A 14,875-nucleotide genomic window follows, 5' to 3' on the forward strand; every position below is an offset into this window, starting at 1 on the left:
TCTTTAAGAAGAAAATTGCTTTGGCATGGAAACATGGTCTTCCATAAAGAAAAAAACATGACTTAAGAAATTCAATTTTCTTAAGTTTCTAGATTTAAGAAATTAAGGGGCACCTGGGTGGCTCAGTCGGTTAAATGTCTGACTTTGGCTCAGGTCATGACCTCATGGTCTGTAAGTTCAAGCCCTGCATCGGGCTTTATGTGGACAGCTGGGAGCCTGGAGCCTGATTCGGATTCTGTGTCTCCCTCTCTCTCTCTCTCTGCCCCTCCCCCATTCACGCTCTGTCTCTGTCTCTCAAAAATAAACATTAAAAAAATTTTTTTTAAAAAGAAATTCAGTTATAACTTGCCTTTTTCTAGAAATGATTTGAAGATTATAGAAACGCATACATATGTGAAGATGATGGTTGGGAGAGAACACCGAAACCCATACGTGCTTGCACCAAGGTTCCCCTCTGTTGAGAAGGGTGCAGCAAAACGAGGCCCCGGGCAAACGTAATTTATAAAATGATCGCTTAAAAACTATAAATGACATAAATATTTCTTGGAAGAGGGAAAAGAAAGCAGAGTGAGGCTGATTTCCTGGTTGTTCTGTCGGCCAGCATTTTCCCTACCTTTTGGGGATCCTAATTTGTTGAAAGCATCCCCTTTCACACCAGGAGCTGAAGGATTTGTTGGGGTGGGGGGAGGGGACCCTAGAGAAAAGAATAGAATAGAAGAATAGGCAGCAGGAGGGTCCAAGGAAGCAGAACGTGTTAGGACTTGTTAGGTATCATCTAGGTCACTGTTTTCCAGACATATCTGTGGACCGCTAGCAGTAATTTAAAATCCAGCAACCCTTTGGCCCATAAGACTCAGTTTGATGGTGCCTGTCCCATGGGAGTTGATTTAGCCTTGACTTCAGGAGTCTAAGCTGCCAAGTGCACAGGCTAGACCTCCTCCTTCCGCCACTACTTTGCTAACCTCTCGTTTCCCACAGACCTTTGAAGAGTATCCTCTCCTTTCTGCATCCCCTGACAGTGCTCAGAGTTCTCGCTCTCAAAGCACATGAGACCAGGAAAACTGGAATCAGTCTTGGGAAGACTCAGGAGAAAGAGGAGAAGCCCTCCTGTAGGATAATCCAGACACCGAGGGCCCCCTCGAGGGAAGGAGAGGTTCTGTTCTGCCATTTCGAGGGATAGGATTCTGTCCTGGGTCTTAGAGCTTTAAAACCAGAAGTTAACTGGTACCTTGGGAACCCCCAGAGAACCTGAATCAGCCACTGAAAATATGCCCTAGACCTCAGCCCTTGACTTCCAACTTGAGGGAAGAGAACAAGGTGGGGTGTTATTGGCTAGCCTCTGTGTCACTCACCCACTTCCTGAGCCCTCGTTCTATGAGTTCTATCATCAGGACCCTTTAGAAAACAGGAGTTCCATCTACTGGGCCTCCTTGTGCTTGGCCTGCGGGAAGTAATTCCTACAGAGGAAGAACTTGAGGCTCTGAGAAATTATGTGATCTCCCCAAAGCCATGTGGCGGACACACATGCACCTGGTAGAAACCCAGGGACGCCTGCCCTCCCCCCGCAAAGCCCACCGTCTTTCTATAACACCTGTCTCACTGCGCGGGGAAAATTGATTTCTCCTTCCTTCGTGGGAAATGGGTGACTTTGACTTCAGCCACGCTCAACCGTGTTCTTCCTGCCCGGTGGGCCAAGGGGAAAGACGCCGTGGGGAAGTCTCAGATCCTTCTCCTCACATGCTCTGACAGAACTGCCACGGGAGGTGTGTACATACACCTGCAGGTGTTCCAACTCGCTTCCAGGTGAAAGGGAAGTTGGGTTTGGGGGAACCTGGTATGGAGCGTGGCCTGAGACAGAGAGGGTGAGTACCAGGTTGGATGAGCAGCCATGGTGTCCGTGTGCAAAGGACCATCAGAGGCAGGATCCAGGTGGGAGACAACAGGAAGTCCATGGGTATCACCCAGTGGAGAGCGGAGGATGATGCCCGGCAAGATGCCTAGATGTCTGGGGTTCTTGCACATTCCCCTCAGTGGACTAAACCACTGATGCAGAGGGAACTTAGAAGGTCACTGGGACCACTCAGACGCCTCGCTCCAAACACCGTGTCAACATTTTGTTTGTAGCTGTCGTGGACCAGCGCCCCATCAACTACTGCACAACGGGCCTCCATGACTGTGACATTCCACAGCGGGCGCAGTGTATCTACATGGGAGGGTCCTCCTACACCTGCTCCTGTTTGCCGGGCTTCTCTGGGGACGGCCGAGCCTGCCGAGGTATGTGGTTCCTCTGATTTTTCTCCCTGTGTAACCCGAAAAGATTCCATGTGCTAATTACCAACTCATCCTGAAATTAAGAGAGCTATTCTTTTTTGTTCTAAGTTTGCTTATTTGTTTTGAGAGAGAGTGAGTGCAGGGGAGGAGCAGAGAGAGGGGGAGAGAGACAATCCCAAGCAGATTCCGCCCTGTCAGCAGAGCCCAGGGCATGGTTCAATCTCATGAACTGTGAGATCATGACCTGAGCCGAAATCAAGAGTTGGACGCTCAACCCACTGAGCTACCCAGGTGCCCTGAGAATTACCCTTTCAACTCTGTTGGGTAAATGGGCTGCATTTTGTTTGTCTCTGGTAGTGTGAACCATGCATTTTCCTTTGGAAGCTGTTCTCACTGGAGAAGATGCTCAGCCTCCCCCTACTATTTTGTTCTGTGACTTGCTCGCTTAAGCAACAATTAGACCCCTGCTGTCTGGTAGGAACTGAGGAGATTATCTTTTCCAAAAAGGCAAATAATCCTTGTATACATGGGGACTTGAGGTCCAGCTTTTTCTTTAGTAACATTGCTATAGCCATTCTCCTGGTCTGCTCTCACCTTCTGCTCCAGAAAAAGCCAAGTCCCCTTGTTAAATAAATGACTGCAGAGTCTGGGAGAGTAAATGTCTCCACAGAATTCTTTCAGACGTGAGGTGAGTCCATTGTTGGCTGCCAAGATGCTTTTTAAAGATGATTTTAGGTAAGATAGCTGTAAAAAAAAAGTACCCTGATCCCCTGATTTGCAAAGTTACTTAATAATACACCATGTAGTATTTCTGAAAAGTCCAAGCTTTTCTAAGATTATAATTTCTGAGATACAGTACTTTTTTTTTTTAAGTTTATTTATTTAAGAGAGAGAGAGACAGAGACAGAGACAGAGGAAGAGAGAATCCCAAGTAGACTCCACCCTCAGCACAGAGCCCGACACAGGGCTTGAACTCAAGAATCGTGAGATCATTACCTGAGCTGAAATCAAGAGTTGGACACTTAAATGACTGAGTCACCCAGGCATACCTGGGATATTTACTTTTTGTTACTGAAAGAAAAGTAAATGTGAATTTTTTCTTGTCTCCAAGGTTTTTCTGTCAGTGGTTAATAATGTCTCCAAACTCTCAGACATTTTTGAAGCTCTCATTTGTGGTGAGAAGGATCATTTTATATAATATGCAAAGGAATCCTCTCTTTTTTTTTTCCTTTTGAATGCTTAATTTTCCATGAAAATGTTAATCATCAAAGTGAAACACATTTATAAATACACAAGATAGAAATTGGGGAGTTAGTGGCTTTTTAAAAAATGTTTGTTTATTTTTGAGAGAGAGAGACAGAGCATGAGCAGGGGAGGGCAGAGAGAGGGAGACACAGAATCTGAAGCAGGCTCCAGGATCCAAGCTGTCGGCACAGAGCCTGATGTGCGGCTTGAACTCACAGACCTCGAGATCACGACCTGAGCCAAAGTCAGACACTTAACAGACTGAGCCACCCAGGCGCCCCAGGGAGATTGCGTTTTGATGAGTAATGTTTAGTGAACTTTAAATCACTGTTCCCAGATCAGAAACAGAGTCCTTTAGAGCTAACGAAGTGGTTTAAATTATTGTATAAACTGTGAATTCCAGAACAAGTGTCATTGTCCCTGGGCTTGGTGGCTCTTTTGCAGATGTGGATGAATGCCAGCCAAGCCAGTGTCACCCCGATGCCTTCTGCTACAACACTCCCGGCTCCTTCACATGTCAGTGCAAACCCGGCTATCGTGGAGACGGCTTCCATTGTGTGCCTGGAGGTAAGGTGTCAGAGATGTTTGGAGTTGGTAAGCCATTGCCACATTCGTGAATCCTGAGTCCCTGAACCTGGGAGAGGAGGTGAGGTGGGGAAGTTGCAGTCTCTATGGAGGGTCCTCAGACTTGTTAAGGTGGGATATCAGAGCACAGCTGTAGTGGACAGGCATGCAGATTGTGCACTGCACAACTCCAGAGGATGCCACACAGACCGTAACTGTACTGGCAACCTAAAGTCTGTCATCCTTGTAACTTGAGCAAGCAGTTCAGGTAAGAACTGCTCTAGATTAGGGTCCCCAGAGAAACAGAATTAATAGTGTGTGTGTGTGTCTGTCTGTCTGTCTGTCTGCCTATCTGTGTTTGTTTATAAAGGAATGTATTATAAGGGAGGTTCTTATGATTATAAAGACTTGCAAGTCCCAAGATTTACAGTTAGCAAACTGGAGACCCGGGACACCCAATGTTCCCATTTGACACTGAAGGCAGAGAAAAGCCAGTGTCCCAGTTCATAGTCATTAGGAAGGAAGGATTCTCTCTTACTCAGGGAAGGGCCAGCCTTTTTGTTCTATCCTGGCCTTCCACTGTTTGGCTGAGGCCATCTGCTTTACTCAGTCTGTGAAGGTAAAATCTCATCCAAAACATCCTCACAGAAGCACCTAGAATGTTTGACCAAATATCTGGCACCCACGTATCTGGCATATCCCCACCCTGTGGCCCAGTCAAGTTCACACGTAAAAGTGACCCATCCCAGCTTCCTAGGAGTCACGGGGAATAGAGCTAGGGTGGAGGTGGGGAGCATGCATGAAGGGCCACCACTAGGGAAAGGTGGAGGCCACGGACTGTACAGAATTGTCCGTATTACCACCTATACCTGGACTGTGCACCTGCTGAAGTTACCTGCTGACCCAAGGCTTGGGTGGCATCTCATTAGACCATAAGAATAATGATAGTCCTGGGTCCGGATCTGGACTCAATTCTGGGAACGTGGGAGGCACTCGACAGATGCTGTTGCGTGAATGCGTGTAATTGGCTGCTGTTTGTTAGAACCTGCTCTGTGCTAGAAGCTTCCCCCGTACTCTTTCAAATGTAATGTTCACCATTGTCCTTTTGGAGCAAACACTATTACGATCCCCATTGGCAGAGAATGCCGACGCTTACCAAGATAAAGGCGTAATCAAGGTCCCACCAGTAGTAAGTGCTAGAACTGAGACTCAAACCCAGGTCTGTCTGATGGGCTTAAGCCTGGATTCAGTCCTCTAAACCACATGGTATTCCGTCATGAGATTAAGAATGTATTTGACACAGTAGACTGGAGTCACGTAGTTACTTATTTTTAATGACTGCTATTGTTTGTAGCCAGATATAGTCATGCCACTGTCAATATCTTATATATATATAAATACACAAATATATAATGTTTCAACAAAATATCCATTTCACCACCTTTAAAAATATATATATTTTTTTGAGAGCGTGAGTGGGGGAGGGGCAGAGAGAGAGGGAGAGAGAGTCCCAATTAAGCTCTGCACTGCTCGAACCACAAGACCACGACCTGAGCTGAAATCAAGAGCCAGAAGCTCAATCTGCTGAGCCACCCGGAGCCCCCATTTCACCACCTTTTTAAGCAATTAATAGCGATTTCGATGTCTGTCTCCTTCACTAGCCTGTGAGTGTAGGGTGCGTATGCATTTTATTTTTATGTCCGGCGGTGTCCCGTGGAGCATGTGGCCCATGATGGTGCTCACAGATTTATAACTGTTGAAGAACCCAGTGAATGTACCAGTTTCCACTCCTATCAGCAGTATATAAAAGTATTTATTTATCCCTGCTCTCAACAGGACTAGGTGTTTTCCGGTTTTTAGGATAGTTGTCCAACTAAAAGGGGAAGAATCATAGATTAAGTTAAAATTTGGGTATAAAATACATATTTCTGATCTACATTGTTCCCTTCTGATTAGAACAAGTATCGCCATGCCACTACTTATACGTCAAATCTGGCCCACCTCCTGTTTTTATAAATAAAGTTTTATTGGAACACAGCCATGCTTGTTAGTTTATGTATAGTCTGTGGCTTCTTTAATCTTACAAAGGCTGAGTTCAGTAGTTGTGACAGAGATTATAAGGCATGCAAAGCCTGAAATATTTACTACCTGGCCCTTGAGAGAAAATGTTTGCCAACCCCAGCCAGAATGAACCGAGGCAGGGCCAACTTTTTGTTCCTGAAATTGTGGGTAAAAACTCTTAGTGCTGCCCATAGATTCTGACAGGCAGATTACATAGAGAGGAGCTCATGATGATCTTAGTCAAGACTCTCCAGCAACTACTAAAAATCACTGACATCCCGTTATTTCCTTAAGCTTGCTTCATATCACCAGTTCAAAAAGAAGCAGATGTCTTCATCTCTTGGTTTTGTTTTTTGTTTTTAACCTCACTCCTTGCCCCCTCTTTAAGGCTCTGTTAAGCAAACAGAAACAAATTCATCCCTGCAGGCTGGGATGTGAAGCTGGGACAAGGATAAAACCAGTGAGCACAGTCTGCTAGGATTGTTTATGTATTCAATCCTGTTCTCCTAAGAAATTCAACATCTAGTTAAATAGTCAAGAGAGAATGTGCACTAGAAATACATACCAATGTTCACCGAGTATTGCTTGTAACAGAAAAGAAATCTAAATGACTGTTGGTAGGAGGAATGGACCAATGGAGTTTTGGAACAATTCATACAATGAAATAATAGGCAGCAATTAAAATGAGTAAAATGTTAAAAACGTAAACAATGTAAGAATGTTAAAAAGTTTGGGGCGCCTGGGTGGCTCAGTCAGTTGAGCACCCAACTCTTGGTTTTGTCTCAGGTCATGATCCCACTATTCGTGAGCCCGAGCCCCCCGTGGGGCTCTGCGCTGACAGTGCGGAGCCTGCTTCAGATTCTGTCTTTCCCTCTTTCTCTGCCCCTCCCCTGCTCACACTGTCTCTGTGTCTCTCAAAAATAAATAAATAAACTTAAAAAATATATAACGCTGTATGAAAATAAACCTATGTGTGTATACATATGTAGGAAATCTACAAAATGCATACAGAGGAATGAAAAACGAAAACTCAGAGCACGGGGGTTACCTGCATGTAGGAGAGAGGCAGTTGGGATTGTGGAGGTTACACAAGAGCAGACTTTGTATTTTTCAGCTGGAATATGAACACTGAGGTTTTCATCGTATATTTCTAAATTATGGCTGACTAAAATACTTTCTGAAATATTAGCAGGCAGGAAACTAATGTCATCCAGACGCCTATTGCCAAGCACAGTGAAGTGCAGGGCGTCGGACAGTCCGCACTTAATTTGGTACCTACTGTATACAGAAGGGACTAGCTGAAAAAATTAAACTGGCTTCGAGGGTGAGTCCGTTGAGGCAACAGCTTCTGCATTGTCAACGGGTGACAGGCAAGACCAGAAATTCTGATTTGTTTCCCCCAAGCTTCTGCACTCTTGCTCACAACCTGTGTATGTTCCATGGATCGCTAGCGCCATTTGCTTTTAAATGAAATGGAATCGAAAACAAGAATCAAGAAGATATCAGAGTATATAGAGTATATATAGTAGGAAAAAGTACTGTTTCATGAAATGATGCTTGTATCTGCACGGATGAGTATGTGTGTGTGCGTATACATGTGTGTATCGAGTTGCTGAGCGGAGTGTATTCCTGTGGGTCATGGCCAGAAAGTTTGAAAGCCACCATGGTCCCGTTGACTCTTGAACAACACGGGGGTTAGGGGCACTGACGCCCCCACACAGTTGAAAATCCACGTATAACTTTTGACTGCCCAAAAACTTAACTACTAAGAGCCTACTGTTGACCGATAACATAAACAGTCAATTAACACATAGTCTGTATGCGGTATGTATTAAATACTGTATTCTAACAATGCAGTAAGAGAGAAGAAAGAAAATTTCATGAAGAAAGTCATAAGGAAGAGAAAATACATTTACAGTTCTGTTCGGTAAAAAAAAATTCACAGTTCAGACCCAAATTGTTGAAGAGTCCTTTGTAGTTATCTATTGTGATGTAACAAATGATCTTCAAGGTCGACAGCTTAAAACAATACGTCTTTATTATCTCACAGTTTCTGTGGGTCAGGAATTCAGGAGCCGCTTAGCTGGGTGGTCTTGGTTCAGGGTCTCTCATGAGGTCGTTGTCTGGGGATTAGCTGGGGTTGTGGTCTTTGAGGGTCATCTGAGGCTGAAGGATCCCCGTGGTTGCTGACAGGCCTCTGTTCCTCATGCATTGTTGTACTGAGGACTTCACATCCTCACAGCCTGGGTCTCTTCATAGGGCGCCTCAGTGACTTCAACACCTAGCAGCTGGCTCCCTCCAGACCAAGTGATGAGAGAGAGAACACCCAAGCTGGAAGCCATGGTCTTCTGTAACCTCATCTTGGAAGGGACACACTGTCCCTTCTGGTGATACTGTTAGTCACAGGCCAGCCCCCTAACAGTGTTGAAAGGGAATTGCCTAAATGTGAAACTACCAGGAGGCGGGAGATGGGGGCCATCTTGGAGGCGGGCTACCAGAGCCAATGACCTTGCCTGAGGACTGTCTGGAGGAATGTAATTGGCTAGATTTTTGGAAAGTAGGAGACCGGATTCTTAGCGGATCAAGAGATACATAATACAAAGTCCTGGGCTAGAGTTGCAAAGCTTGGTCCTTAAGGGCAAATGCCAAGCCTATGGATGTTTGATCACATCTCTTCACGTGTGGCGCCCGTCACACCGGCATCTCGCACCTAGAGACACATCACACAACTGTAGACACAAAGGCAATTCAAGAGTTCAGAAAGCAGGGCTGCAAGAGAAGATGAAAACATCGAGGAGATAATACAGTTTAAGAGAAAGAAAGCTGACGAACAACTTAATGTACACTTTTTATTTTTTATGTGTCTTGTTGTTTGTGTTTCAGTGTGCACTTCACTTCAGTCAAACCCTATGATAGAAAACTTGCATTTCCCAGTCAGAGCTAGAAGCAGCTCTAGAATTCTATAATTCATCTCCTTTGTTTTATAAACAAAGAACATGAGGACTGAGTAATTTCTTGGTTTACAAAAAAGTTCCTTGAACTTTTTACATAAAAGCATTTTCTATAGCAATTTTTCTCAAAATTGAGTAAAACCCTTTTTATTTATCTATTTTTTTTTAACGTTTATTTATTTTTGAGACAGAGAGAGACAGAGCATGAACGGGGGAGGGTCAGAGAGGGAGGGAGACAGAATCTGAAACAGGCTCCAGGCTCTGAGCTGTCAGCACAGATCCCAACGCAGGGCTCGAACTCACGGACCGCGAGATCGTGACCTGAGCTGAAGTCGGACGCTTAACCGACTGAGCCACCCAGGCGCCCCGAGTAAAACCCTTTTTAAAAGAAATTCTTTTTTTTTAGGTTTATTTATTTAATGAGTTAGAGAGAGAGAGAGAGAGAGAGAGAGAGAGAGCGAGCATGCAAGTGGGGGAGGGGCAGAGAGAGAGGGAGAGAGAATCCCAAGCAGGATCTGCACCATCCGCACAGAGTTCAATGCGGGGCTTGAATGTACAAACCGTGAGATCATGACCTGAGCCGAAATCAAGAGTCAGATGCTCAACCAACTGAGCTACCCAGGCGCCCCAAAAGAAAGACACTCTTAAAGTCTCTGGTGTTGGGTTAGATTATTTTTATTATAAATAAGTCTCCGTGTGTGGAAGAGCCCCCAGGAGCAGCCAGCCCCTCTTGGGGGCAGACGGGGCAGGAAGAAGCTAAAAAAATGGTGCCTCCCCAAATGAGTTCCTCAGCCCCATGGAGTATATCAGAGGCTGCAATAGTTATCTATGTGAATTAGCACAGAGAAAGAAATGTAATCAGGCGAGAGAATGAAATGTAAGTCAAGAAAGTTAAAAAGGTATTTTTTTTCTTATTTCTCCTTCTCTTTCATTTTTCTCTCATTTTCTTTGTCCCCAACCTTGAGAAAGTCACCCCAGACTTCCTGCTTTTCCCTGGATAAATAGCAGGTCTTGACTGCTTCCTCCCCCGCGCAGATCAGACTAGATGAGTGAAAGGAATCTTGCCTGAGTGGTCATTTTATCAGCCAGAAACAGGGCCAGGAAATGTATCGTTATTACCCCGTCCTCACCCTGCCCACAGTGGAAAATTCTCCATGGGGGGCTGGGGCCCCGGGAGCAGCTCCCACTGCCTGGTGGCCAGGCTGAGAAGCCATCCCAAGAAACCCAGTGACATCACAGCTTTCCATAAACATACTTGAAATTCCATCTCCTGAGTCACAACTGGGGCTTTCCCCTCCTTTGTATGAGTTCAGGATACAGCACTTAAAAGTTCCACTGTAAGTTGCCGATCGCTTGAGATGTTGTACGTTGGTCAAACACCACGTCCGTGCAGAACCGTCAGCCTCGTAGAATGGAGCTGCCTCTGCTTCCTCAGATGTTTGCTTTGGTTGATTGCACGCAGAGCACCAGGTGTGGTTTCAAGTTGGAAGGGCAACATCAAACACAGATGGTGATGGAAGGAAGAGGAGTCTGTGGGCCACAGATGATTTCATGAGCGTATTAAGCTCACTTGTGTATGTCACTGTTGACGCAACCCACCCAGTGTGTACGTGCACTGGCCTTGTGGGTACAGAGGGGCAGGGGGCTAGGCTAGGAATCCAAAGACCCACGTTGTAGCTTGAGCTGAGCTGCTTACTCGTGCTGTGATTGGGGAGCCCTTCACCAGTCTGAGCCTTGGGTCTCATTTGGTGGAAAAAAATACAGTTAGTTGCGTGTCGCATAGGATCCTAGTAGAGTTAAATGAAACACGTGTAAACGGAGACCCCTTGTACAGGAACTCTAAAACCCTGTGCACACGGGAGGTATTGAGGAAGTGAATAAGTTCTATGTCCAAGAGTGAACAGGACCCAACATTTTATTCCCAACCGCATGGCTTAGTTGCATCTTTGTTTGGCTCTTCCTACATCATTTTTTTTTTTTTAATATTAGCCCCTAGGGCTAAAAGGGAAAGCAATACCCACTTTTCCCTTGCCAGGTTTAACACACACTTTCCAGGCACGTTCACTGCTTCTGATCAAGGGAACAACCACATGAGGCAGGCTAACATGAGACCTGGCAACATAGACAAAGGTACTTTAAACGTTTGTTGGCAGGATGCGTGCTGAATGTCACCGCGAAGGCCATGTATAGACACGGTCACAAATGAACATTTGAGGGGCACCTGGGTGGCTCAGTCAGTTAAGCTTCTGACTCTTGATTTTGGCCCAGGTCATGAGCTCTCGGTTCCTGAGATTGAGCCCCAGCGCAGAGCCTGCTTGGGATTCTCTCTTCCTCTCTCTCTGACCCTCCTTGCTCATGCTCTCGCTCTCTCTCAAAAATAAATAAACATTAAAAAAAAAAAAAAAAACCCAGCACTTTGGAGGCACCCGGGTGGCTCAGTCAGTTGAGTGTTTGACTTTGGCTCAAGTCATGATCTCACGGTTTGTGGGTTCGAGCCTTGCGTCAGGCTCTGTGCGGACAGCTTGCTCAGAGCGTGGAGCCTGCTTCGGATTCTGTGTCTTCCTCTCTGTCTGCCCCTCACCCGCTCATGCTCTGTCTCTGTCTCTCAAAAATAAATAAATGTAAAAAAATTAAAAATAAATAAATATACATTTTAAAAAAAAACAGCACTTTTGGGGGCGCCTGGACTCTTGATTTCAGCTCAGGTCATGATCCCAGGGCTGTGGGATTGAGCCCTGCATCCAGCTCTGTGCTGAGTGTGGAGCCTGCTTAAGATTCTTTCTCTCTCTCGCTCTGCCTTTTGGTCTCATTCTCTCTCTCTCTCTCTTTAAAAACAAAAACAGGGGCGCCTGGGTGGCGCAGTCGGTTAAGCGTCCGACTTCAGCCAGGTCACGATCTCGCGGTCCGGGAGTTCGAGCCCCGCGTCAGGCTCTGGGCTGATGGCTCGGAGCCTGGAGCCTGTTTCCAATTCTGTGTCTCCCTCTCTCTCTGCCTCTCCCCTGTTCATGCTCTGTCTCTCTCTGTCCCAAAAATAAAATAAAAACGTTGAAAAAAAAATTAAAAAAAAACAAACCAAAACAGCACCTTGGTACCCCTTTGCCCTTGAGACCCATGGAGGAGATGTCTTCTGTGGATCTGGCCTGTCCTGGGCTCTTCTGTCAGGACAGAGTGTAACAGTGTGTTTTCTTGTCCCCTCACCTCTGGACCGTGGGCCCCTTGAGCCCTTCCCTTGTCAGATGCTTCCTGAGTGGAAGTGAGGGATGATGCAGTAGAATTCGCTAGGGGAGACAAACGAGGAACAGAGTCAGTGTCATTGTCAGTGTGACACAGCTCCAGGGCAGGTGAGCCCAGGCCCCCCCCCGGGAGCTATGGAGGCACACAAGACCCAGCCCTGGAGGGCCTGGCGAGGCTTCCTGGGGGAAGTAACTGGGAGGAAGGAAAAGCAGGGTCAAGGAGGAAGTGTCCCACCACACACAGCACATGGAAAGGCCTGGAAAACAGAGGCAGCCGACATAGTTGGGTTTGGCCGGAGGGTGGCTGTCAGCAGTCAACGTTGCTGGTGGCTGGGCATCGCTCGTGTGGTGGAGACTGTAGGGCTGAGGGCGGTGCTGGCCTGGCCCTTGTGGTGGCCGGACTCCAGCTGCTTCGGAATGAGCTAGAACTCTGTGTATTGGGAAGTTGTTGATTCCAGGCCATAGCTCCTTATCGGCGATTCCCAAAGATCTAGAAGTATTTCCCTACGTGGGGATCTGAGTTGCAAGGCTAAGAGGCCATGTTTCATGCCAAACACGAGCTCATCATTACAATAAAACACAGTTGTTGGAAAATGTGCCCTGTGGTGTTTGGTCTCCCCAAATCTTTGACCTCGACTCAACGTGGATAATCAAGCAGCTTGACATGATAAAAAGGACAAATTTCAGAGAAGCAAAGTTTCCCAAAGCAAATTTCAGCGATGTCCATCCGGTGATGAATGGACAAGCCAGTGTGGCGTAACCACCCTGTGGAATAGTATTCAGCCATCGAAAAGGATGGCATACTGACGGATGCTACAGGGTGAATGAGCCCCAAAGACATTGTGCCGAGGGAGAGCAGCCAGACACAACAGGCCACGTGTGATATGATCCCAGTTATAGGACGTGTCCAGGAGAGGCCATCCATGGAGACAGAAGGCAGGTTGCTGGCTGCTGGGTGCTGGGAGGAGGGGGAAACAGAGAGCAGTGCTCTGCCTCTAGGTATACGGTTTCCTATGGAGCTGAGGACAGTGGATCCAGAATTCGGTAGAGGTGGCGGTTGCCTCTCACCGTGACTACACGAAATGCCACGGAATCGCTCACTTTGAAATAATTTTGTGGCGTGTTCGTTCTGCCTCAGTTGTTACAAACTGAAACCAAAAAGTGCTTAGCAGACAAAAGAAAACGCAAACGTAATCTTGACTGTCAAATCCCTCAACCAGGATGATAGTTTACGTTTTAGAAAACGAACAAAACAAAACCCAGTGATGAGCGGGCAGCCTCCGGGGGCCTGAGTCCAGCGTGGGTGTCCCGCAGCCACGGCTGGTGAGCACCGACCGATGACACAGCTGACCGTCTCCCTCCGTTTGTCTCTGTCGTAGAAATGGAGAAAACGCGGTGCCAGCTGGAGCGAGAACACATCCTCGGGCCGGCGGGGGCAGCGGACCCACCACGGCCAGGTCTGTTCGTCCCCGAGTGTGACGAGCACGGGCACTACGTGCCCACCCAGTGCCACGGCAGCACCGGCTACTGCTGGTGCGTGGATCGCGACGGCCGTGAGCTGGAGGGCACCAGGACCAGGCCCGGGATGAGGCCCCCCTGTAAGTCCGAGGGTAGCGCCGTGCTGGGCTTGTGTCTGAGAAGGGCCTGGGGGACCGTGAGCGTCACCGGGGGTCCAGTGCCCGTGAGCGTCACCGGGGGCCTTGCCCAGGACGCAGGTGGCACTTTGTGTCTGCCCTCTGCAGCCCTCTTCTCCGTCTCCCTCACATGAACCCCACTCCCTCCATCTCTCCGTCCTTCCTCCCTCCCTCCTCAAACTCGTTCTCCTCCTTTGCTGTGCAGACCTGTTCTGTACAGATGCCAGCAGGACTGGCCACAGTGATTCTCGGTTGGTAGCAGAGAGTGCGTGTGCTGTGGGTCCCCCGGGGCACAGTCCCTGCAGTGGTGGCCTGGCCTTCTAGTGTTTGTGGCGTTGGGACATTGAAGGCCTGGGAGAGGCCGACCGAAGCCCTTCCCTGGGAGGCGCTGGGCAGGGAGTAGGGGCCTGTGTGCGGCCCAGCGGGGCTGTGCGGCTTGGGACCCAAATGGCCTCAGTCTCGGCTTCCTCAGCCTCCACCCAGCAGAGGAGCAGAACAGTCTCTTGGATGGATCCCGGCTCTAAAATCCTGCCTCTGTCTCAAACGTAGGAAATGGTAGCTGTCACAAGTTACCAAAATCAGATGCAGTCAGTCCTTGAATCTCCATCCTCCATACAGCTAATAATCAGGGATTGACCCCCTACCAGGTATTTTCCGGAAACTGCTAAGAGGCTGCTAAGTGAGCAGGAAGTGGTCATTAATCCATCCGGCCAACGTTCACTGAGCTTCAGATGCTGGGGTCAGTGCTGGGGGTCCAGAAGGGGGAGTCACAGTGTGGCACCCAGAAGGTCAGAGGACAGGTGAACAGGTGCAGGGCAGGGAGAGGAGTTCTGTGAGAGAGGAGGGGGCCGGGAGACCCAGAGGAAGGTGTCCCTGGCTTCTGTGGGCATGGGGGGCTAGTTGGGGAAGGCTTTCC

The 14,875-nt window shown here is 47.6% G+C and overlaps 1 protein-coding gene across 1 annotated transcript in view; it reads left to right on the forward strand.

Moving 5' to 3' along the window:
- The window catches only part of NID1 (nidogen 1), an 85,299-nt gene that overhangs the window by 55,404 nt on the left and 15,020 nt on the right, over positions 1-14,875 (forward strand). Inside the window, exons 11-13 of the mRNA XM_047826005.1 lie at positions 2,125-2,274; positions 3,961-4,083; positions 13,705-13,923. Coding sequence (XP_047681961.1) covers positions 2,125-2,274; positions 3,961-4,083; positions 13,705-13,923 — 492 coding nt within the window. The remainder of the gene's footprint in view (positions 1-2,124; positions 2,275-3,960; positions 4,084-13,704; positions 13,924-14,875) is intronic.

Source organism: Prionailurus viverrinus, chromosome D2 (assembly GCF_022837055.1).
Source record: "Prionailurus viverrinus isolate Anna chromosome D2, UM_Priviv_1.0, whole genome shotgun sequence".
NCBI lineage: Eukaryota > Metazoa > Chordata > Mammalia > Carnivora > Felidae > Prionailurus > Prionailurus viverrinus.